We start from the raw sequence: 24,029 nt of genomic DNA, 5'->3' as shown, positions 1-24,029 counted from the left end.
GCGTGGCCGCTGGCACCTCGGGCCCGGGGCTGCGCGTTCCCGACGGGGCGGCGGGGGCGTGCAGCCGGGGACGCGCCCTTCTTCCCGCCGGGGACCCGTTTATGGCCCTGAGCGCTGTAAATCTGTCAGCTCTTCACGACGCCTTCACCTCTTTCTTCATTTGCTCCAGCTTCTAGTTTGACAACGTTCCCCTGAGGCAGAATTCTAATCTGCTTCCAATTAGTTGCAAAATGTGACTGAAATTTCCACATTATGACTGCTGTTTTACTTGCACGCACACATCTAGAAACAAATTAATGCTCTTGAATATTTATTTTTTGAGCCTTGGATTTACTTTAAGAGGAAGAGTTTCCAACTGTTTGGAATGACTTCCAGGATTTGCATTTTTTCCCGAAAGCCGAATATACTGGGTACATTAAAACAAAACAAAGCAACTATGGTTGCCCCCCATCACTTAATAAGCCTTTTCCATCTTTTCAAGATTTCCCAAAATGTATTGCATATGTTTAAGTAATGCAAATAAATTTTGTAGTATTTCTAAAATAAAACAAGGATGTTTGGCTAAGGAACGGTCCCTATGCAGTGTTTTAATAAAAGAGAAATATACAGACACATTTCCTTCTAAATATAGTTTAAGTATACTTTGGCCAAAACACAAAGACTTTTGTTCCACACGTTTAAATTCTTTCATTCAATATTCAAAAGCTGTAAACCCAAATAAACGAATTGAGTGATTAATTGGCTTGGCAGAAATCTAAGGGTAGCATTAAATAAGTTACTGTGGACATTAATGTGTACCCAAGTTTTTGTGTAGGTCTCTGGAGCACACCCTCCCTCAGCGAGCGGCTGGGGCGGTTGTACTGAGATCAGTATAGTAGGTGGGTTCCCGTGACTTTGGTCTTCCCAGTCCCTCCGTACGCCAGTGTGAGGAGAATGGACCTAGCTCTTGGCTTTGGGGTGGTTCTGTTTAGAGGGTGATCATCACTCATCACCCCAACTCCATTTCCTCTCTTTCAGTGATTTTTTTTTTTTTTAACAAAGATGTTGATCCCCCTGATTATATGTAAATATTAGAGTTGTTTAAATCTTGGTTGCTGAGAATGTCAAGTTAAGACAACCATTTTATTACTTGCCTTAAAGACTGCTTTCTCAAGTACTGGAGAATTTTAGTACCAAGGCAGTGGATTAGTATTTGTGAAAAGGTGCTACTCTTAATGTAAACAGCGAAATTTACTGGTGCATTTTATAGTAGAATTTAGTCCTCAAGCATCTTGGCAGATTGATATCAACAGTAATAATGGGCTTTAAAGAGGTGTGAAGGATTTTATTGATGGTAAAGTGGTTATGTTGATCGCATCACTGTGTATTAGTTTCTGAGTAAGAACTGCACATGTAAATGGATGCATGAGTTTTTTTAAACATCTTTATCGTATATAATCATAAAACCCTATATTGATTGATTTCTAATGCTCTTTTATGTGCCACTTTGAATCTCTAATCAGGAGGTGGATAATTTATTTCATTTTATTTCAACAAAACCTATTCAAAATTATTTCTTAGATATATAGGGTATACGTTATTTAAATGGTTTTCTAAAAACTTATTTTTAGATATGCCAGAATTCCACAAAAGAAGTCGGAGTGCTCTTTGTATTGCTTCCTTTCTTCTTACTCAATGACTAGTAGTAGAAAAAAACAGCCAGATTGAAATCCTTAAAAATTTAAAATGTTGGGCCTTCAGATTGCAGAGACCTCCTGGGTTAAAAAAATGAAAAAATTAGTGGCCCTGTAGTGAAATGCTCACAATAGCAATGATTGTGGTAGCCCCTCAAGTCCTGGGGTTCACTAATTACCCTTTAATGAGGTCAGTCTGCCCCGGCTTTTTCCCTACCTTGGGAGGAAAAGCACACAAGACAGTTGGAGTTCAAGTGGATCTTGCTGTATTTGCAACTTAGCATAACTGCTTTGAAAGCCCCCAGGGTGCTTAATTGGGGCCTGGGCATTTTTGTTTGGGGGGAGACTACACACAGCTCCTCATTGTGCTTGTAGAAGCCACTGTGCATCTTGGAAGCATTACATGCTTTTGTTGATGGTGCATAGTTTTATAAACTCCAAATGAGCTTATTGCTTTTTAACCATTGGGAGAGCTAAATAATGGAAGAACCTAGAAGTCTTTGGGTTGGGTAGCCGCCAAACAGAAAAAAAAAAAAAAAAAAAAGAGAGAGAGAGAGAGAGTGAATGGTTTAATTGGAGAGCAAACCATTTGTTTGCAGATTAAGATTTACTTGGTCGCCAAATCCTATGGATGAGGTGAAAGAATGAGGCCGTAAGGTACAGAAATTGAATGCCCAATGTTATGTTTTGTGATCATGCTCAGCTGTTTTTACCCTTTTTTTTTCACAAAGAAGGCAAAAGAAGAATGAATTGTTTAATGGAGAGAAGTGCCTAGCCAAGTGCATCTTTTAAGCTGTATGGAGGGAGGGAAGAAGGTGGGGAGGCAGATTATTTCTGTGCTCCCTGGTCAGGAAGCAAAACTCTCAAGGTTCTTTTAGCTGAGAGAGGGGCTAGAAGACTTGCTGAATCTTCCTGTTTGCTCACTTAAGGAGGAATGGTGGTGGTGGAGCTAGGGAGTAAAAAGTAGAAGAAAGGTGTGTGGGAAAGAGGGTGGTTGGGGTAGAGCTTTTGTTGCAAGGGCCCTAGACAATGCATTCTCTTGAATAATTGGGACCATTTATAGAAATTCCCCATGATTTCATTAGTTAGTAGCCCTGTTTCTGAATAGAAAGGGACTCTCCAGCAACAGCAGTGAAGTGGTACAGCAGTTTTGGAAGGGGAAAAGCAGTTGCCTGGCAGCCTGAATGTCAGTATGTCTTTTTTTTTTTTTTTTGAACAAACAAAAAAACCCCTTTCCTAAGGACTAGAAGACCAGAAATCATGGCATTTGTCCATGTTGTAGTTGCAGTTTGTCCTTCTAATCTTATTGTGAATAAATAGGTTTTTGGAAAGATCTAGCATTATTTTCTAGAAGTATCATTCTAAACACTCCTCAACTCACTGTTTTTATTTTTACTTTAATCTTGGGAGTGAAACCCTTTATCTTAATCTGCTCTTTTGTGTATAAACTGTCTCTCTTTTTGATAACTCAGGATGCATGCCATGAAAAAGCGCATTTCTTCTGTAACATTAAAATCATTTGTTTATTGATGCATATTTGATACATTGAACTTTTAAATATCTTAATTGGCTTTAGGTGATCTTGTTTTGTTTTTCTCCTAGCTTTAAGTTCTGGTATTATTTATTATTTTGGTATCATGATCCTTTTGAAATGGCATGATTTTTGAATCCAAATAATGGCTGATAGCTTCATTTTATAGATCTATTTCTTCTGAGGGGCGGTGAACGAGAGGATTGTAGGAATTGGGGAGCAAAGAGAGTGTAAAAAATTAGGCCTAAGTATTTTCAGTTTTGTCAAACTGCTACTTACTTTTTAATGTGCTATTGCTCATTCCTGATTCTTTCCTGTTAATATTTTCCATATTAGTGAGGAAAGAGACTGGATTTTACTTCTGTTAATGTCTAAAACTCCAAACTTTTTTTTTTGTTTTTTGAGATGGAGTCTTGCTTTGTCGCCCAGGCTGGAGTGCAGTGGCACGATCTCGGCTCGCTGCAACCTCTGCCTCCCGGGTTCAAGCGATTCTCTTGCCTCAGCCTCCCGAGTATCTGGGATTACAGACACCCACCAGCACGCCTGGCTAATTTTTGTATTTTTAGTTGAGATGGGGTTTCACCATGTTGGCCAGTCTAGTCTCGAACTCCTGGCCTCAGGTAATCTGCGCGCCTCAGCCTCCCAAAATGTTGAGATTATAGGCATGAGCCACCACGCCTGGCCTAAAACTCCAAACTTTTAAATCTTGTGTAAGTTGGCCGGGCGCGGTGGCTCACGCCTGTAATCTCAGCACTTTGGAAGGCTGAGGCGGGCGGATCACGAGGTCAGGAGTTTGAGACCAGCCTGACCAACATGGTGAAACCCCGTCTGTACTAAAAGAATACAAAAATTAGCCAGGTGTGGTGGTTCGCACCTATAACCCCAGCTACTCAGGAAGCTGAAACAGGAGAATCGCTTGAACCCGGGAGGCAGAGGTTGCAGTGAGCTGACATTGTGCCACTGCACACCAGCCTGGGCCACAGAGCGAGACTCCGTCTCAAAAAAACCCAAAAAACAATAACACTGCCATAGTCACTAAGTAGACTAAATTTGTGTAAACACATTTTTTTAAAGTTATAAAAAAAAATCATGTCTTACCAGTAGGAAAACCTGCAGATGCTCACCTACATGTGATTTCTTTGGTGGTTTGAATATTAACATGTGCTCAGTCTAGGTTTACTTAGCAAACCAAAACAAAAGTGCAAAGATAAACATGGCTTCTCTTAATATTTGTGACAGCCTAGAAGCTTTTCAATCTTGAAATTGCTCTACAGTTTTAATCCTTCCTGGAAAGAAAGCTTTTTACCAAATTGTCAGTGCCTCCACTATATGAATGCTTCTGAGGATTTAAAAAACAACCCCCTGAAATACAAATTTATTTCAGTAAGTTTAATATGTGCTCACATGTAGCATAAAGAATGGAGAGTAAGTGCTGAGCTTTCAGCCCCTCAAAATTTAATATTAACAAGAGTTCTTGTCTCTTGCTTCTCCTCTCTAACCTGTTCTGTATACTACAGACGTGTATCCTTTTTGTTGCCCATATAAAATGTGAAAGGAAAAATGCCAACCTAAGACGCTCTGAAAATGATTTCTATAAACCTGTTTACACCAAAGTCTAATACTCTCTATCTTAGCTCACATTAAAGGCTTAAAGTCTCGTTTGAAACACTAGCATTTGCATCCGTAAGCCTGCTATAAATTCCTGTACATTATTTCCTTGTAAAAACTAGTCTTTTCCATTTACCTGGAGTCAGTACATCTGCAAGAGTTACTTCCAGCAGATAATCCTGTCTAGTTTTAGACTGATAGAAATTTTGTAATATCTATAGCTATATACTGGTGATTGGATGACAACACGAAATCACTTGCCCTTGTTGGATTTCAGCTCTGTAAGTATATTGGGTCTTAAACATGTTAAATTTTCCTTTTTTGACACTTACAGTAAACTCTGAAGAGGGTGGAAGGCTTTTTACACTTGAAAAATCTAGAAAATGCCCTATGTATTCAAATCACATTTTTGCCAGTGTTTAACACATAAACACAGATCTCTTCAAATCACTTGTGCATTTGGTGAGCAGCTTGCCAGCACACACCAGTAGTAGGAGGAAGTTAAATGGTGGTGAAAAAATAGGTACTGTTTTATCTTTTGTCTGTAAAATAAATTGTGAAAGCTTTTTGAATAATTTTACTTTGGATTTGTTGTTGCTTCAGGATCTAAGGAATAATACTAATTGTACAAATCTGTGCAGTGAGGTGTAGTTGCTTCCATGTTATTTGAGCCTGAATGTGCGTGCATAATTGGAGAGAGAGTGTTTTGCTGTGGTAGATGTGGTTTAAATCCTAGCACTGAGCATAGCATTTACTTTCTCAGCTTACCCACAAAATCTGTGACTAATTTAGTGAATGTGAAGATTTTTGTCCAGATGGTTAGGTTTAATTGTAAAAACTGGAAAGATTTCAAAGTACCCTTTGGGGGAGTGCGGGAAACAACAAGTAAACAACAAAAAAGAAATAAAAGTAACCACAGATCACTAAATATAGCATATATGTATATTTTATATTTATAAACACACATAGATATATATACTTAAACATATACACATATAGAAGTACAGTATTTACAGTCAAGGAACAGCTTAAAGAATTTGTTGTAACAGCACGAACCAATACAACCTACAAGAGGAGTAATTTTTAATGTTTAAGGATTTACTATGTTCTGTTCTTAAGTGTTTCCTAAATGTGACTGTTTAGCCTCTCCTGGGCTCAGAATAGGTTTCCGCTCCAGTGTGATACCACTTTGCTGCCACTCGCTATCCTTGGTTTAGGGGCATTGTTAGGTATCTCACCAAACATTAGGGCAAATGTCCCTCTCACTCAGGACCTCCATTGGCTGGTCTTCCTCTCTGGGATGCTCTTGGAGGCCTGGGCTAGCCTGTTCTTCCCAAACTGCAGCTGTGAAGCTCAAAGAGGGAGTAAGCTTGTGAAAGGGACAGTGAGATGGTGATCAGTGTGCTGTGTCAGGACGAGCCTTCTTTTAAAACAGCATCCATTTCTTCTTCACACTTCTTGCATTTGATGGCCATGCCAGACTGAGTACGGTAATCAGAACTGATGCTTTTAAAGCGACTCAGGGACCTCCTCCTTCTGGTTGCTTCCTGTGCAGATGAGTGCTTAAAGGACAGAAATTGGTCTCCTCCCCTTTTGTAGAGTTAGAATACTGCTGACCTAAATCTTGGGCCCATAAATTAGCTTTTGAAGTTGGTGGGCTGATAGGGTTCTATAGTGAATTTTATTTATGTTACCTGAAATTATAAGAAGAGAAAGAAGAGTGATGTGTCATGGGGTTTAGGAAATAGGACAGAAGGTGAGGTTATGGGGCTGTTGATAAAGTCGGCATTGTTTAAGTGGGTGGGGTTTATGGTACTAGAGTCTACAACGCAAGCAACATGGATATATTTCTTGCACTAGAGTGGAAATATGCCCAAATATTTATAAATCAACATATTTAATAATATTCAGGAACTATAGAGAATGAGCTAAATGTATATGTATTTATCATATATCAATTGCTGTCATATTTGATTATTGAGTCTTCAGCATTTAAAAATGGCTAAGGAACGAGTTTGAGGTTGTCTTGCATGGTAAGGAAGATAAGCAGAAGGCCAGACATGTTGGGACAGTGATTTTCAGATTATGGAAAATCTGCGTAAGATAGGTCAAGAGAAGGTGCTTCCTGTGGAGGAGTGAGTACTGTACATGTCTGTGAGGCTATTATTATTGCCAGTAGCATGGGAGAGCTAGATAAACAAAATGTCAGCCACCCCAAAGCAGAGGTGATCTTTGCTTTGATCCCCTTGGCTAAATTCCTCCTGAAAATATCTTTCTGATATGTTCCTCTCCACCTAAAGCCTATTTTTTTTCTCCATTTATCAAGAGCTTTGCCCTCCAATACCAACCTATTGAATGACCCTTAAGGTGATTTTAAGATAGCACCTCAATCCCATCGTGAGTCGACTTTTCAAGACGAAGGTATGGAATTCAAAGGTAGGGACTGGTCTGATAGGAGAAGAGGCATAAGAGCTTTCCTGGTGTCTTAAATCACACCTTTGTGCAGTCATCTCTTCTGCCTATTTGTAAAGCTGTGTTTGGAGAGAACCTCCTTTACAGATGTTTCTTAAGATACTTGGGGCCGGGCACAGTGGCTCACCCCCTGTAATCCCAGGACTTTGGGAAGCCGAGGCGGGCAGATCACCTGAGGTCGAGAGTTCGAGACCAGCCCTACCAACATGGAGAAACCCTGTCTCTACTAAAAATACAAAATTAGCCGGGCATGGTGGCACATGCCTGTAATCCCAGCTACTTGGGAGGCTGAGGCAAGAGAATCGCTTTAACCCGGGAGATGGAGGTTGTGGTGAGCCGAGATCATGCCGTTGCACTCTAGCCTGGGCAACAAGAGTGAAACTCCGTCTTAAAAAAAAAAAAAAAAAAAAAGATACCTGGAGCTGGCAACAAGATACAACTGATGAGGCTGAAGCTGTATCTGATGTGTGTGGTTTTTTTTTTTTTTTTGGTCTGATTTTTTTTAAGGGACTTTTATAACTAAGAAGTGAAGTTCAATAGGGACCTAATAAGAAAATGAGATCCTGAGGATTGATACCATCTTGAGAGTAGTATAAATGTTATATATTTCTTTTTTCCATATTTGTTAATACCTTTTTACATATACATTCATTTCTAGAATTTCTGCGTATTTCTAACATACCCAATGAAATTGATTTGAGAAAGAGAAATAATAGAAGTAGTATGCATAAACTGACAAAGATACTGTGAGGGCAGCTATACAAGGTCAAGACCAACTGGAATCCCAAGGACAGAAGTCAGAAAGATAATGGATGTGATAAACTCAGTACAGCCTGTATAAGCAGTGATACTTTTTTATTTCCTCTGAAGCCTTGACTTGGGGAGAGGAGAGGGTTTTAGAGTTGACAGAGCACAGGGTTGTGAAATTTTCTATTGAAAATCCTGGCACATTTAGAACACGTGGAGAAGAAATTTACTGGAGGAGATTTGCCCACTTGTTGCAAAACTCTGTTGCTGTCACTGTAAGACCTTTGGTGCTAGGAACTATAGGTAAAGGGATGAAGTTGAAGTGTAGGATCTCACTGTGATTTTGAAGCTCTGTTACAGGGTAGAGGCCTGTGTTAAGTACAAGCTTGAGATGGGAGAGAAAGAGCAGATACAGCAACTGATGCTGAATTGAGAGAGAATCCAAAGCCCGGAATCCCAGTTGGTTGGATGTTTGCACTTTTTTTTGTCTGGAGATGCTTCCTAGTCTGTTTCTTGACCGACTGCACATGCTGTTAAATCCACTCAGGTAACACATATGTGTTGGGCGCACAGCCCATGTCCAGATTGGACTCGGAGTTGGGCAGAGGCCAGGTCATGCAGGGCCTTGTAGGCTGTGGTAAGGAATTTGGATTTTAGCTTGAATGCGATGAGAAACCATTTCAGAATTTTGAGCAAGGCAGTGACTTTTTTTTTTTTTTTTTTAAACAAATCTTACTGTTGACTGTTGTGTGGAGAATTGACTGTAGAGAGGCAAGAAGAGGACAAGGGAAATCAGTTACAAGACTTTTTCAGTGGTCCTGGTGAGAGAAGATAGGCTTCTTTGGTAGGCATGGAAGTGGTGGGAAGTGGCAAGAAATGGTCACGTTGTCCTGAGATAATGAGGATATGGATATATGTGGAGTTGTGAAAGAATGAGAATTAAGGAAAATACCTGGATTTTGGAGGTGGATGGAATCAAGGGTTGTGACTCATTTTTGATATATCCTGTGGCTGCCAAGTGATTATGGTCCTTCCACAGGAAGGCCAGGGCTGGAGACACCTATGGGCAAATAGGTGGGCTTTAAAGTTATTGGGCTGGAAGAGGTCACCTCTAGAGTTAGTTCCAATGGAAAAGACTAGGGCCCAGAGGTGGGCTATGGAGCAGTAGGAGCCAGCGCCGTGTCCATTGAGGGGGAAGAAAACCCAGCCAGTCTGGTGTTTCTGGAAAGCAATGGAAGAAATTCTAGCAAGGAAGGTGTGATCAGCTGTGTCAACTGCTGCCAAGAAGTCAGGTTAAAATGAGACTCAGAATTGATTTTTGGTGACATTAGCACAAATCGTTTCTGGGGTAAAGGGTAGTGATGGGGAAATAAAAAGTTTGATTAGAGTGCTTGGATTTTTTGTGGGAGGTGAGAAAAAACAGGACACTATGAATATAGCACCCTTTTCTATAAAGGGCAAAGAGATCAGGGAATATCTGTCATTTTTTTAAAGTGGAGAACTCTCATAGCCTGTTTGTATGCTGATGGGAATGATGAGAGAGGGGTGGAGAAGAGCTGTCCATACTAGAGAGAGAGAGGAGACAGTGTCCTGAAATAGGGTGCATCCATGGGTCTCTGGAGCTAGGACAGTCCTCCATTATAACAGGAGAAAGTCAGAGAATATGTACAGATTTAGGGGTGGTACAGTTTTTTCTAGAAAAAAACTAGAGCGTTTTCATTTTATCACTGTGCAGGGTATTGTTGCTGTGTTAAGGGATTAAAAAAAATACACATGTCATAGACAGCAGTTAAATATTCATTTCCTTGCCTCCTCCTACAGTTTAGAAGCTTTGGCCATTTTGTGTTCTGACAGCAAAAATAATTAGAATGGGGGAGGTATAAAAGCAGGTCTCAATCTGTTCTTTCATTTGTTCATTCCTTTATTCATTCCTTACTTGGTTTACCCAGCAAAAATACCTAGTAAAAATATTTCCTCAGCAAACATTTTTTTGAATGTCTATTATATGCCTAGCACAGTCTGGGTCCTGGAGGTACAGTAGTGAAGAAACCAAGTCTCTGCTATCATGAAGCTTATATTCAAATTTATTCCAGACAAATAAATATATTTTGGTTGGCGTTACGTGCTATAAGGGAGAATCAAGCAGGAGAAGGTGGTAGAAAGAGACGGTGGAAAAGAAGAATTTTATTTGTTTATGTTTGAGTAGGGACCTGAGTACAGTTAGGAGCCATTTGGCCCCCTTGTGGAGGGAACTTTTTAGACTCAGGACCTGTGTACAATCCCCCCGGGGGTCGGGGAGAGGGAGAGTGTATTTGGTGTGTTTGAGGAGACACCAGAGTGACTGAAGCTGGATGAGGGAGAGAGGAGAGTTCCAGAAGATGAAATCTAAGATGGAGCTTGAGGCCAGGCTCCAGAGAGCCTTCCAGAACCAAGTAAGACTCAGAAAGGTGGGAGAGACTGGGGGGCTTTGCGCAGAGGAGGGACAGGCTGTGACTTAAGTTCTAAATGTATCTCAGTGTGTGGGAACTGATCCTAAGCTTAACCTCTGGCTTTTGATTTCATTCTCATTTCTCAGTGGTTGAGGGAGATGATGTTACCCCGTGTGAATTATATTAACTGATTTCACATGCAAGATCGTAAATAGTGAGTCCTTTTTCAGAGAGTGGACAAAATGGTACCTTTCTCTGAAGACATTAATTGAAAGAGTATTACTTTCCCCAGAGAATGTTTTCCAGGTGTCTCTGGTTGTGTACACACACACACACAAACACACACACACACACACGTGCTGTTGAATTAATATAGTTGATGTTTACTAAAGTTACAAATAACAAAAAATTGGAAATGATGAGGTAATAGTATAAATAGAAATGCCAGTCTTTTTTTTTTTTTTTTGCACTCTTTGCATACTCCCTGGGTTTGAACATGTCTCCTACTTAGGAGACTGGTCCAGAGCCCTGAGAAATTAGTTGCATTTATTACTTTTTGACTATTTTTTTTTAAATTAAAAAAAGAGGTCAGAAATTGGTAAAAGTTCAAACTACACTAAAATGTTATATAATGAAAAGTAGGTTTTACTTCCCCCTTATGCCCCCCAGACTGTTCCCTAGAGCCAATTATTTTGAACAGTTTTGTATGTCCTCGAAATAGTCCCCGTATGTTCAAGAATATGTATTTATATTTTTGTCCCCTTATACAAATCACAGCATATTAAAGAAACTGATCTGCACCTTTAAAATGTTCCTTTGAACATCTTTGCACATGTGTGTTTCAAAATTTAATTGCCCCCCAACTTGATTGCATCCGTTTGCATTCCCAGCAATGGTGGAACATGAATTGCCTGTAATTTCTAATTTAATACTGTGAGTTATAATTTTCTGGCTTTAATCTGTGCTAATCTGATAGTAATCTATTATTTTAATTTGCATTTTTCATGTGTACAAGCCATTGTATTTATTTTCCTAAATATTGATAATTTATAACCTTTGATTATCTAGTGAGTTGTTGGCCATTTCTTATTGATTTTAAAGTATTTCAGTGTATAATAATTAAATATATAATTTTTTCATGTGTTTTGCAGTTTTTTAATGTGCTTTGCAAATATTTTTTCCCATCTCTTCATTTGTCGTTTGATTCTGTTTATGCTGTTCCTCCCCCTACCCCGTGCAAATATCTTAAACTGTATAGTCAGATTCATTGATTGATTGAGTCAGCGTCTCACTCCATCACCCAGGCTGGAGTACAGTGGCGCGATCTCTGGTCATTGCAACCTCTGCCTCCTGGGTTCAAGTGATTCTCCTGCCTCAGCCTCTCGAGTGGCTGGAATTACAGGTGCCCACCACCATGACCGGTTAATTTTTGTACTTCTAGTAGAGATGGGGTTTCACCATGTTGGCTGGGCTGGTCCTGAACTCCTGGCCTCAGGTGATCCACCCACCTTGGCCTCCCAAAGTGCTGGGATTACAGGGGTGAGCCACTGTGCCCAGCCAAAAATTTTTATTTATTAACCTTGGAGTAAGAAATGTCTCCCTAAACCAATACAAAACCCCTTAGCCATAAAAGGCAATGAATTATAAATCTGACTATAAGGCAGGGCGCGGCTCACGCCTATAATCCCAGTACTTTGGGAGGCAGAGGCGGGTGAATCACCTGAGGCCAGGAATGCAAAACCAGCCTGGCCAATATGGAGAAACCTTGTAGCTGGGAGTGGTGTCGCGTGCCTGTAATCCCACCTATTTGAGAGGCTGAGAACCGAGAATTGCTTGAACTGGGGAGGCGGAGGCTGCAGTGAGCCAAGATCGTGCCACTGCACTCCAGCCTGGGAAACACAGAAAGACCTTGTCTCAAAAAAAAAAAAAAAATTTTTTTTTAAAGTCTCCTACTGCTTTTATGCTAGTTGAACTATTTTTATGGTCCTTAACTGGAAGTTATGATACATACCTTCTTGGTTTTGGGGGTCGTATTTCTACTTAAATAATTTTTGGTCCAGTATACAGAATTATTGAACTCTTAATATAAATATTATTTCTTAATCATAGCTGTGCATCTGAATTACCCGAAGAGTGCTTAATTGTTTTCATTTCCACAAATACTCAGTGTCAGGCCTCCTAACCCCTGTTCTGATTCTCCAGCTCTAAAGGTTGGCTCCTTTGTGTGCATTTAGCAAAAGCTTCAGATAGCTTATTTGAAGATACCTTCTCCAACACGCAACCCCCACCTCCCTGCCCTTTCTCAAGAGGGAGATGTTAGGAATGGTTATTAGAATTTCTTGCGTGTGTGTGTGTGTGTGTGTTTTAAGGGTTCTTATTTATAGAAAAATCATCACAGTATTGCTTTAAATATGACTTCATTAAGGTGTTTTACAGGTGGTTAATTAGTGTACTTGGTCAAATGGGAGGCAAAAGGACTAATGATTTGCAGCTCCAGCCCTAGGAATATTTACAGCCAGTAAATACACTTACTGGTGTTTCCCAGAATCCTAGGGCAGAAACATCCCTGCACAAATGAATTGCTTAAGTAGTAAAGATGAGCCATAGCTTTGCTTAGTTAGCCATTTTGGCTTAGTAGAATGTAGATAATTGCCATGGAGGCAGGGGGAAATGTTTTGGGAGTGTATAAAGCATGAAGTTGTAAGTATTACTGCTATAGGTCTGATCTATGCAGGTCATCTCTTCTGGTCAGCTGGGCTTCAGAAAATTGCCATGTTGCTCTTGTGCTCTCAGTGTGGAGGTAGCCAATAAGTCCTGCTGATGTTGGCCACATGTGGCCTTTAGGTAGATTGTTCCCTCCTGCAGACCTTTTACTTTTGATTTCTACCTGGGTCATGATCCAGGGAGAGAAGCTCTAGAACTGGGAATTGGGGGACTGGTCCCACTTGATGATTTGGCTTTGAGTTCTCTTTTTTTTTTTTTTTTTTTTTTGAGACAGAGTCTCATTCTGTTGCCCAGGCTGGAGTGCAGTGGTACGATCTCGGCTCACTGTAACCTCCACTTCCTTGGTTCAAGCAATTCTCCTGCTACAGCCTTCCGAGTAGCTGGGATTACAGGCGCCCGCCACCTCGCCTGGGTAATTTTTGTATTTTTAAAGTAGAGATGGGGTTTCACCATGTTGGCCAGGCTGGTCTTGAACCCCTGACCTCAGACGATCCACCTGCCTCAGCCTCCCAAAGTGTTGAGATTACAGGCGTGAGCCACTGTGCCCAGCCTGGCTCTGAGTTCTTTTATGACCCTTGGGCAACAGCTACTGGCTCTGAGCCTTAGTTGCTTCTTGGTTATGTTGTCTGACTATCTTTACTGTTCCAAAACAGTTGTAATTTCCCCCATTTCTATTTATTGCTCTGGAAACACATGTCGTTTATCTATACTTTTGCTGTTTTGTTCTGTGGTGTGTGAGCGCATGTTTCCCCTGCCAGCCTGGAACCCCTGAGGGCATGGATGCCGTCTTATTTGTTTTTATCTCCCTGGCGCCTAGCACTGAGCCCTCTTACAGGAAATGCTCAGTCAATATTTGTTGAATTGGATTCTCTTTTAGTAGGGTTACAGAGGAAAAAAGAGCCTTAAAACTGTCTCCATGGGGTCCACATCTTTTGTCTTTTCTTCCATGTAGAGATCGTTGGCAAAAACATTGATGGGAATTATCTACCTTGCATTTGTGTGACATTTTTAATTCTTTAACAGTATTGTCATCTGTATAATCAGTTATATTGCACCTGGTTTCCCCAGTTTGGTAGAGCATGCCTATTGAGTTTTAAAGAATAAAGATTTATTCAGAAGGGTCATGCTCTCAGAATAACAAACTGTCATGGCATCCTGTTTGCAAAAATCTGCATTAGGCAGATTTTTGTCTGATGATTTCTTTGTTATCCACATGACTTTCAGGGCTAAAATGAAATGCTACTTTTTTCTTTAAGTCATTATTCAAAAGTAAGAGAGAAGTGTTTATTATAACATATAGCTTAGGTGTGACCTTGGGAAAGTTGTTTAAACCAAGTTAATGATTTAATTTGCGGGGTGGGGGTCGGGGAGAAGATAAAGAAAAAGGAAAAAAAAGCCAGCCCAGGAGTTGGGAGTGTAATTAGATATTACGAGCTGAGGCATGAATTTGGCCCCTTTATCTCTGTTGAAGTTTGTATAAGAACATGAAGCGCGGCCCATTCTGACACTTTAATCATAGGTCATTCATAGCCATAATTGTTGTTGAAAAGAACAGTGGTTGGATTTATTTTTACCTGGAAGTTGCCTGTTAAACACAACATGTTATTAAAATTTATTTTTCCAAAAAGTATACTTTTCGGTATACATTTAACAGATTGAAGCTATACATGTTTACCATGAAAGTCTGTTTCACCTAAATGAATTCCGGTGTTGCTGTGTTAGATAGCTATAGCATGGTTGTGGTTTTTGTAGAGCCTCTACTAAGTTTTATTTTTCTTACCATTCACAATTTTTGCCAGAAAAGTGGTAGAAAAAAGAAACTTCATAATCAGAAAGGTGATAGAGAAACCTCATAGTCAGATACATTATAAAAGAAGATGATGACACCTATTAATAAGAAATCTAACATCTTTTGGGGTGAGCTTCTAATACAGTATCAACAAAGCCTTGGAAGAGTTTCCTTTTTGAGACACCCCGCTTGCCCCCAAATACATTCGCTCAGATAAATTACTTACTGAGAAGGCTATTTCTTTTCTAAAATAAAAAATACAATCAATAATTTGTAATCTCTATACAGTGCCTGGCATCTAGCTGCCCAAGGAACGTTTGTTGAATTCAGTAGCACCTTAAATTATGTTTAAGTACTTCCAAAGCCATACTCCTGTTGGTTGTTTTGTTATTGTTGTTGTTGTTTTGACAGCCTTCAACGATCATAAGAGAGTATGTCATTGCTCTGGCTCACAGGTGAAGAAACTGAGGTTTAGAATGAATGCCTGTGCTTTTAGTCTAGCAAATGTTTATTGAGTATGCATCGTAGTGAAGAAAAAGCACAGCTCTTGCCCTTGAATTTGCCACTGGGTCAGTTCTCATCTCCTAGGTAGGGTAGGATTTTACTGGGCATGTATGGACTCTCTCTCCAGGAAAAGGAAGAGAGAAAGTACACAAACACAGAAACCTTTGCTTCTGTAATTACAAGGTTTCTGAGGCCCCACAAATCTTTGAACCCCAGATTAAGAATCTTTGATCCCCACATAAAGAATCTTCTATTTAACCATTGCTTGTCAACAAGCTCTTGAATTAAGTAACTGACTTAGGGGGCAAATAGCTTAACTACTGAGAAGCAATGGGAACCCCATGCTTCTTTTTCCTCTCCTAATGTTTTTCCCACCACCCCATGCTGATTTTGAAGTGGTGAACAACAAATGAAGTAACAGGAAAACACTTTGTAAATATAGTGTTCTACAGATATGAATGCAAACAAATCTGTAAGTGGCAGGGAAACCCAGGCCACACATTTCGCAGTGTGGCTTATGTTCATATATTAGGGAGCCTGCTGGAACCCCACTAAACTGTTAGTTGCCAGCTGTTTGGTTTAATCTGATCATTTACAAAAATATAGCAATCCTCACTGGTGTGTGTGTTAAATACAGACATCACAGAAACGAATGCTGTGCCTATGACATACAATTTTGCAAGTGCTTTCTATGTATGGGTTGTCAGAGCTAGTTTAATTCTAATTGCAGAAATATCAGTGGGATTTATATCTGTCTTCTTCAAATAGTTGGAAAGAAAAAATGTAAGCACTTGGCACACATTTTGATTTTTGTTCTACATTGAAAAGAACCATGTTAATTTCAAGAAACTCATTAATGTGCAGGTCAGTACTAGTAGTTTCTCTTAGTTACATATTGGTGGATGGCAGAAGTATTAAAAATGGCGTATATGTAATGAGATTTTACAAAATTTCTGATTTTGAGGGTAGAGAAAAAGCCAGTGGATTTCCTATTGTGCATGTTAATTTAAAAATAATTTAATAATGACTCCATTTGTTTCATTCCAGCATTAAAAAGGGACATGGAGAAGGCTTGCCTGTCTTTATTCACCAAATAGCAGTTTTGCAGACCCTTACAAGTTCCCATATGCTAGTGAAAAACATTTTCCAAGAAATTGGCAGCATTGCACTTTGTAGCTGATGCCAGCTTCTTCCTTGGGCCAATTCAACAGAGAAGAGAGAAAAAAAAAATGCCTTGTTTTAGTGGCTGAATTACTCTGACAAGCTTTCACATCGCCCCTCCTCTTATTAATATTCTTTTTGATGTGAGCTTGTAAAACAGAGGATTGGCTGTTAATCTCCAAGATCTCAAGGGCTTTTGGCAGTGGCCCATAATTGATGTGTTCACATGGCTGTTGTCTGACTACTAATGATTAGACAGCAGTGTTATCTACCAGCTAAATCAGTGTTGCTTATAAATCCCACTTGATAAACTGCAGTTTCATTTCTTCAAAGAGTTTGTACAATTCTGCATACTTTGATGGAAGTGCCAGAGGCATTTCATGATTCTTTGACAACTTAGATTAGGTTTATTTTTCATTTCTGTTTGACAAAATATTAGACTTTCTAACGCATGTGAAAGAGAATTTTTTTGTTCCCCTAACAAGGCATTTAAAGAGTGCTAAGCAGAGAAAGATGACCTGCTTTCAGTGGGAAGATGTACAAATTGGGATGGCAGGTCCCAGTTTTGCTTTTGCTACCTACTCCAAGGTGAATGGAATGGGGCCATGGCATCTGGTGCCATGCCACTTTGAAAGAAGAAGAGAAGAGGCCACCAGCAAGGAATTTTGCAGAATGTGGGCCTGTGCTCAGATTGTGACAGGGTGGAGTAGTGAGAGAGCACTAATTGTTCAGCCATGTTATGTGTTGAGCCCATGCATCAAGGTGTGATTCTGCTTTATAGACAGGCAAGAGAAAGCAAAAAGTATTTATAAGAGGAAAAGGTGCCAGCCATAGGATTCATTTTCCTCCTTCGCTGCCCCTATGGGGACACTTGGCTGGCCACAGACACACCCAGAGTCCCCCATCTGTCCAGAACTCTGTGTACTGCAGAGATGAAACCAGGTTGCATGTCGCATGCACGTGGTGGGCTTTGAGAACTTCTGCTAAGTTTTGGGTCTTTATTGGCTACAAACTCCTGTGGTCTTGAGTTAACTTTCCTCATTTATAAAACTAAAACAACAACAAAAAAGGACTAAATGATATCTAAGGTCATTTTATTGCTCTTTATTTTGCATGTCCTTGGACTGTATTGTTTCAGAGCCTCAAAAAAGCCTTTTTGCTAACATTAGTTAATCTTTGCTTAATTTTTGAGATCAAATATTAGATTGCAAAGAAATGGTTAAATCAGAATGGTTTGTGATTTTTAAAAAATGAATTTATTTATTTATTTATTTATTTATTTATTTATTTATTTAAGGTGGAGTCTCGCTCTGTCGCCCAGGCTGGAGTGCAATGGCGCAATCTTGGCTCACTGCAATTTCTGCCTCTTGGGTTCAAGCAATTCTCCTGCCTCAGCCTCCCCAGTAGCTGGGATTACAGGTGCTTGCCACCATGCCTGGCTAATTTTTTTTTTTTTTTTAATTTTTAGTAGAGATAGGGTTTCTCTATGTTGGCCAGGTGGGTCTCGAACTCCCGACCTCAGGTGATTCGCCCACCTAGGCCTCCCAAAATGCTGGGGTTACAGGCATGAGCCATTGCTCCTGGCCAGCAAAAATGAATTTTAAAAATCACATTTCTTTTAAGAGAAGTTTATATAATTTTAAAATGTGTCAGAGGGTAAATATTTAATCAAAATTTACTTTATTTTGAGACGGAGTTTTGCTGTTGTCGCCCAGACTGGAGTGCAATGGCGCCATCTTGGCTCACTGCAACCTCCGCCTCCCAGGTTCAAGTGATTCTCCTGCCTCAGCCTCCTAAGTAGCTGGGATTATAGGCATGCACCACCACGGCCCGGCTACTTTTGTATTTTTGTAGAGACGGGGTTTCTCCAGGTTGGTCAAGCTGGTCTCCAACTCCCGACCTCAGGTGATTCGCCTGCCTCGGCCTCCCAAAGTGCTGGAATTACAGGCGTGAGCCACCATGCCCGGCCAAAATTTACAACTTTTACTCAGAATAAAATTATGTTCTGTGACCAAGATTGGGAGTGGGGCTTTTGTTAATAACTTATTAAAGTTTAAAGAGTTATTAGAGCTCTAGAATGCAAGAATGCAGGAGAATGCACTTAACACTAAAGCTACCTGAAAAAATTTCACCTATCCTACCCTACCCCACTCCACCAAAACAAAAGTCATGTAAGATTTAACTGAGTACTTCCTTTTATATCCAGTACTTTTAGACCTTAAATCTAGGTGGCAAGTTTATTTCCCAACTTCCTAAGAGTGGCTTTGACATGAGCACTACTTTTTCCTAGTATATTTTAGGGCTGTAATTAAAATAAGCACTATAGTCAGGGAATAAATGTTTATTGATAAATATTAACATTGACGAACAAAGGTGCTTAACTAAGCTGCTTATTTAAATGACTTGTGGTTGAAGGAAATCCCCTCTTTTTTTTTTATTAAATGAAACAATTTAAGTTGTTTTGGTTATGGTTATTAGATTTTAATGCGCTATGGAAAAATACCCATGATTAACTTAGAGGATAGCCATTCAGTGATTTAAATAGATGCTTCATTTAGTTTTGATACGTAAAGCAACTATATTAGAGTTTCTGTCTTTTTTTTTTTTTTTTTTTGAGACGGATTCTCGCTCTGTCGCCCAGGCTGGAGTGCAGTGGCGCGATCTCGGCTCACTGCCAGCTCCGCCTCCCGGGTTCAGGCCATTCTCCTGCCTCAGCCTCCCCAGTAGCTGGGACTACAGGTGCCCACCACCACGCTCGGCTAATTTTTTGTATTTTTAGTAGAGACGGGGTTTCACCGTGTTAGCCAGGATGGTCTCCATCTCCTGACCTCGTGATCCGCCCGCCTCGGCCTCCCAAGGTGCTGGGATTACAGGCGTGAGCCACTGCGCCCGGCCTATATTAGAGTAATGCAGCTATAAAATATGAGAAAAATGCATTAAAAGTTATGGAGTATGGTTTTCATTACGTAAGACATGTATGCATAAGTAAGGGCTGGTTGGTAATATTAAAAATAAAAATAATGATAACATTTGAAAAGATTTTTTGCATCACTTAAAAATAATATTTTCTGTTTAAAAGCAGTATACGTACGTATATCTATGAGCTTTATGAAGTGTGTATATTACCATTATGGCAAAAAATAAGCATGCATTTTTTAATTTTAGAAGATAATAGTTTTTCTTGACTGATTTAAATCATGATTCAAATCAACTTCATTTAAATGTAGTCTAGATAATGCTAAAACTATATTGCAGGTGTTTGTCAACTAGCTAGAAATTATTTTAATGGTTAAGGGAGTGCATAATAGAAATAATTATTTTGCTGCAGATATGGCAAGCTCTGTCACCCGTGGGGTGCTTGTACTTGGATATTAGACACATTTGTAAAAATAAATAATAAATATTCTGGAAACGTGATGCCAAGAGAGCGTGATCCTGTTTACCACCCCTGCTATCCTTCATTTCTTTGTGGCATCATTTTTTTGTGTGTTAAAGAGTAAATGAGGTGACTTGGTAACTGTGCAAGAATAAATGGTTAATAACATTTATTTTTATTTACATTTGGGCATTCTTTTGAGACCATTTTCATAGTTTGTTTCATTTAATTCTTGAAGTACCCCTATAAAATAGCTGAGGAAGCATTTTTATGGAGTCCGTTTCATTTGAATCTTGAAGTACCCATATGAAATGGCTGAGGCAAGCATTCTTAATTCTTATGGATGTTAACACTAGAAGCAGAAGATCCTGATCTCATTCTTAGGCTGGGATTTCTCCTAGGATGTCAGCTTTTAGAAGAGGAAAAATCACTGTTCCCTCCGAATAAAATCTTACTATGTAGTTGGTTCTAAAGAACCTTAAATATTCAATTATAAATTCATACCCAGGTATTTTGAAGTGTTTCATTTAATTTGAAAACTGTCATCTGGTTTTCAGAGACTACAGCAGTATGTTTTTAATGTGTTGGTTTAGCCATGTGACAAATTAAGCAAGCCCTATGAACATGTGTTATTGAGATTGGTATTGGCAAGGACAATAATAACTAACATTTGTTGAGCACTTATATGATAGAGATACTACGGGCTTTATGTAGGATCTCTTGTTTGATATGTCTATTACATTAAATACAATTAGGTAATACTATAATCTCCACTTTATAGGTGAGGAAATTGAGGCTTAGAAAGGTTAAGTAAATTTTCAAGATTATACTAGTAAGTAAATGATCTGAGATTGAAGCACAGAGACCACACTCCTGTTTATTACAGTATATTACCCAGTTCAAAAGCATTAGTGAGTTCAAAAGACATGTGATGTGTGACATTGACCTGTCATCCTCTGTGAGAAGTAGCTTCTGGGACTGATGGTCTTAGTTGTGCATCCATGACTAGACTTCTGGATGAAAGAACTCCAAGTTTCTAGGAGGGCTTGTTTCATTTCTAGTCCTCAACAGAATGTGTTTGAGAACTTGATTTTTTCATGTAATTCATTCACTTATGGGGTAATTAAGATAAAATATCCTGGTTTTCAAACTGAAAATGTTACCAAAAACACATTGCAATTACATAGGATGGTTGTTTCTTCTTTTGGGAATAGAGAAGTATCATAGATTGACAATGTTTTTTTTTTAAAAGTTTACTTCTTTGTAAGCTCCGTGAAGGGAGGGATCTTGTCTGTCTTGGTTGTCATTAGCACCCAGCACAATGGCTGGTATAATAAAAAGATGTTCAATAAATATTTAATGTTTTACGTTATGACTGCTTAAGTTAGAACTGGAATGTGGCTCCTCATATCTCTTTTGGTTTATGACTCCTAGGTTTTTTTAAGAGAGTTAGGTAGTAGTAGGTACATTTATTATTATTTTTCATTCATAAATGGATCTAGATGTTTACTTTTAAAATCTCCTACACTTCTGTCCACTCCCTACTTCCTTTTTCACTTCCTTCCTGCCCTGTTCCAACATACTGTTAACTTCCCCTCCCCCTCTCCACCAACAGATATTAACGTCCAAGAGTGAACCTAAATGAGCTCTTGAATTCAGTAGAGCAAGGATTGGCAAATTTTTTCTGTAAATGGCTGATAGTAAATACTTTAGGCTTTGCAGGCCAAGAGGCAACATCACGGATATTATGTAGGCACTTGGATAACAAGAGAGAAAACAAATTTCCACAGAATTTTTTAATTGACAAAATTTAAAATCCAATGACAATTATTGAGCACAATTTTTGGTAATACAGATCTACTGATGAGAAGAATGAAATTCTTTTTGTGGGAGAGAATAACATTCCACTTAATAAGTGTTCAAAGTTAATGTTTGCTGTCATTACATTGACTGCAAAAATTCATCTGTAGAAAACATTCTTAGCTTTCAGGCCTTAGGAAAACAGACAGTGGGCTAGATTTGGACCGTGGGCCATCATTTGGTGACCTTTTAACTAGACTGTGGACTGAGAAATCCCTAAGCAGGGTTACTTGCCCTGGATATTCCTTCTCATAAAGGCTCATTGCTCTAAGACTGGAAAGGGAAGATGTTCAAATGGGATTTGTAGGGTGGAACCACCTTAGGGAACTAGTGAATATAAAGATAGAAGAGTAGTAAGAGAGAAGGGAAGGAGAGAGAGTTTATCTCTGTTCAGGGACCAATGGTGATTAAGGGGCATGTGCCTTGGACGTCATGCTGGGAAGGCCCGAATCAGGTGGTGGGTGGGGATAGAGGTTTGAAAAAGCTTATTTAGGATCCCCATTACTTTTGTTATTTAGCTTCCTGAAATGAAGGGCTCATTATCTTGGCCGTCAGTGACATACAAAGATTAAGGGACATAGCATTTGGGATGGGATCTGGTTTCTCAAAGATCATGAGTCATCTAATGGAAAAATAGGTGACTTGCAGCATGGTGTGGAGTCATTTTTTCACCTAAATTGAAACAAAAGGTTCCAGGTTGGTGTAGGGGCAACATTGTGAGGCTGCCAGTGGCTGTTAGGGTAAAATTAAGGGAATTATTAGGAATCTACAGGTTTTAAAAAGCCAGCCGCTTTGTTCTTCTGGTAGCTGGAGGGAAAGCAGGGACCCTGGGCCAACTCCACAGGGTGGGTGGGCACTGTCTCCTCGTGGCTTCTCCATTGGTGTCATTGGACACCAGACTGCCCAGACCTTGGTACTCTTAGAGCCCCGCTCCTTAGATTAGTCACCCCACTTTCCAGGTTTGCCAGTCCGTCTCCAGCCACTCTGCTCCTTCTCATTCTTTATGCCCCATCACTATTGGGGTCTACAGGGTTTCGGACCTTCTCTTTACATTCTTTGCATTTTCCCTGAGCCATCTCAGCCACTCCACTGGCTTCATTACTTTCTTTCTGGCAGGGGTCACAGAGATGATCTAGAATGATCTAATTCTGTCCATTTGCCTGATAGACGTTGCCCAACAGGCGATCCTCTACCCATCCTCCCCATCCCAGGCCATGACACTGTCACCAGCTGAAACAGACCGCTGGGGCACATCTTGAGTTTGTCCTCCTCTGCCACCTTCCCGAGTCTGACCTCTCCTCCCTATCCCCCCACCCCACCACGGGTGCCAGGTCTTCTTGGAGTACTGCAATGGCTTCTTTTTTTATGTTTTGTGATGGAGTCTGGCTCTGTTGCCCGGGCTGGAGTGCAATGGTGCGATCTCAGCTCACTGCAACCTCTGCCTCCTGGGTTCAAGTGATTCTCCTGCCTCAGCCTCCCGAGTAGCTGGGATTATAGGCACACACCTACACCTGGCTAATTGGTAATGGTTTCTTGTCTTCCTTCCTCCAGTCTTGCCCTGTCTCATCTGTTTTCCCATGGCTTCCAGTGTGCTTTTTACCACATTAACAATCGAATCCTTCCGTGCCCCTACTTTAAAATCCTCAGTGCCCACTTCCAACTTCATAATAACTCCCCAGATTCTTAGCCTGGCCTGGGCTCTTGTGAATTCTCTGATATTCCAACCTCAGCTCTCCCTGCTCCCCGACCCCCTAAGCTGCCAGCCCCTTCGCAGAGTGTACCATCCAGAGCTGCCCAGCTCCACTCCACCTCCCATCCCTTCAGGCTAAGTCCTCCACTTCCTTAACACCCAGCTCAGCACACTCCCTGCCCCACCCCCTTGGTGCTCCCACAATGCCCTGGGCTTAACTGACCATCTTCAGCTCTGACCACACTTGGCTCTGCGGCCACTGCTCATCTCCCCACCTTTGGCACATTGTGGCACCTGGCAAAAATTTGTTGGATGAAGGAATGACTTCCCCAACAGTGAGGCGGCTTAAACGGCAACCCATCTAAAGGGGAGGGCCTGGGGTTAATACCTGATTCCTGTCACACAAACTAGGTCCTTATGCCACCTTGGACTCACTTGTGGATTTGAGGACCTCTGCATGAGGAG

At 40.2% G+C, this 24,029-nt stretch overlaps 1 protein-coding gene across 5 annotated transcripts in view; it reads left to right on the top strand.

Moving 5' to 3' along the window:
• The window catches only part of ZNF608 (zinc finger protein 608), a 112,019-nt gene that overhangs the window by 13,387 nt on the left and 74,603 nt on the right, over positions 1–24,029 (top strand). Inside the window, exon 1 of one of the 5 annotated variants that reach the window (XM_063706735.1) lies at positions 21,240–23,899. The exons of the other annotated variants lie outside the window; for them this stretch is intronic. Coding sequence (XP_063562805.1) covers positions 23,885–23,899 — 15 coding nt within the window. The 5' untranslated portion in view covers positions 21,240–23,884. Of the gene's footprint in view, positions 1–21,239; positions 23,900–24,029 lie in introns of those variants that run through there. 5 annotated transcript variants of the gene reach the window in all.

Source organism: Gorilla gorilla, chromosome 4 (assembly GCF_029281585.2).
Source record: "Gorilla gorilla gorilla isolate KB3781 chromosome 4, NHGRI_mGorGor1-v2.1_pri, whole genome shotgun sequence".
Lineage (NCBI taxonomy): Eukaryota > Metazoa > Chordata > Mammalia > Primates > Hominidae > Gorilla > Gorilla gorilla.
Note: the sequence above shows the minus strand (reverse complement) of the source record. Positions and strands in the feature narration are given on the sequence as shown.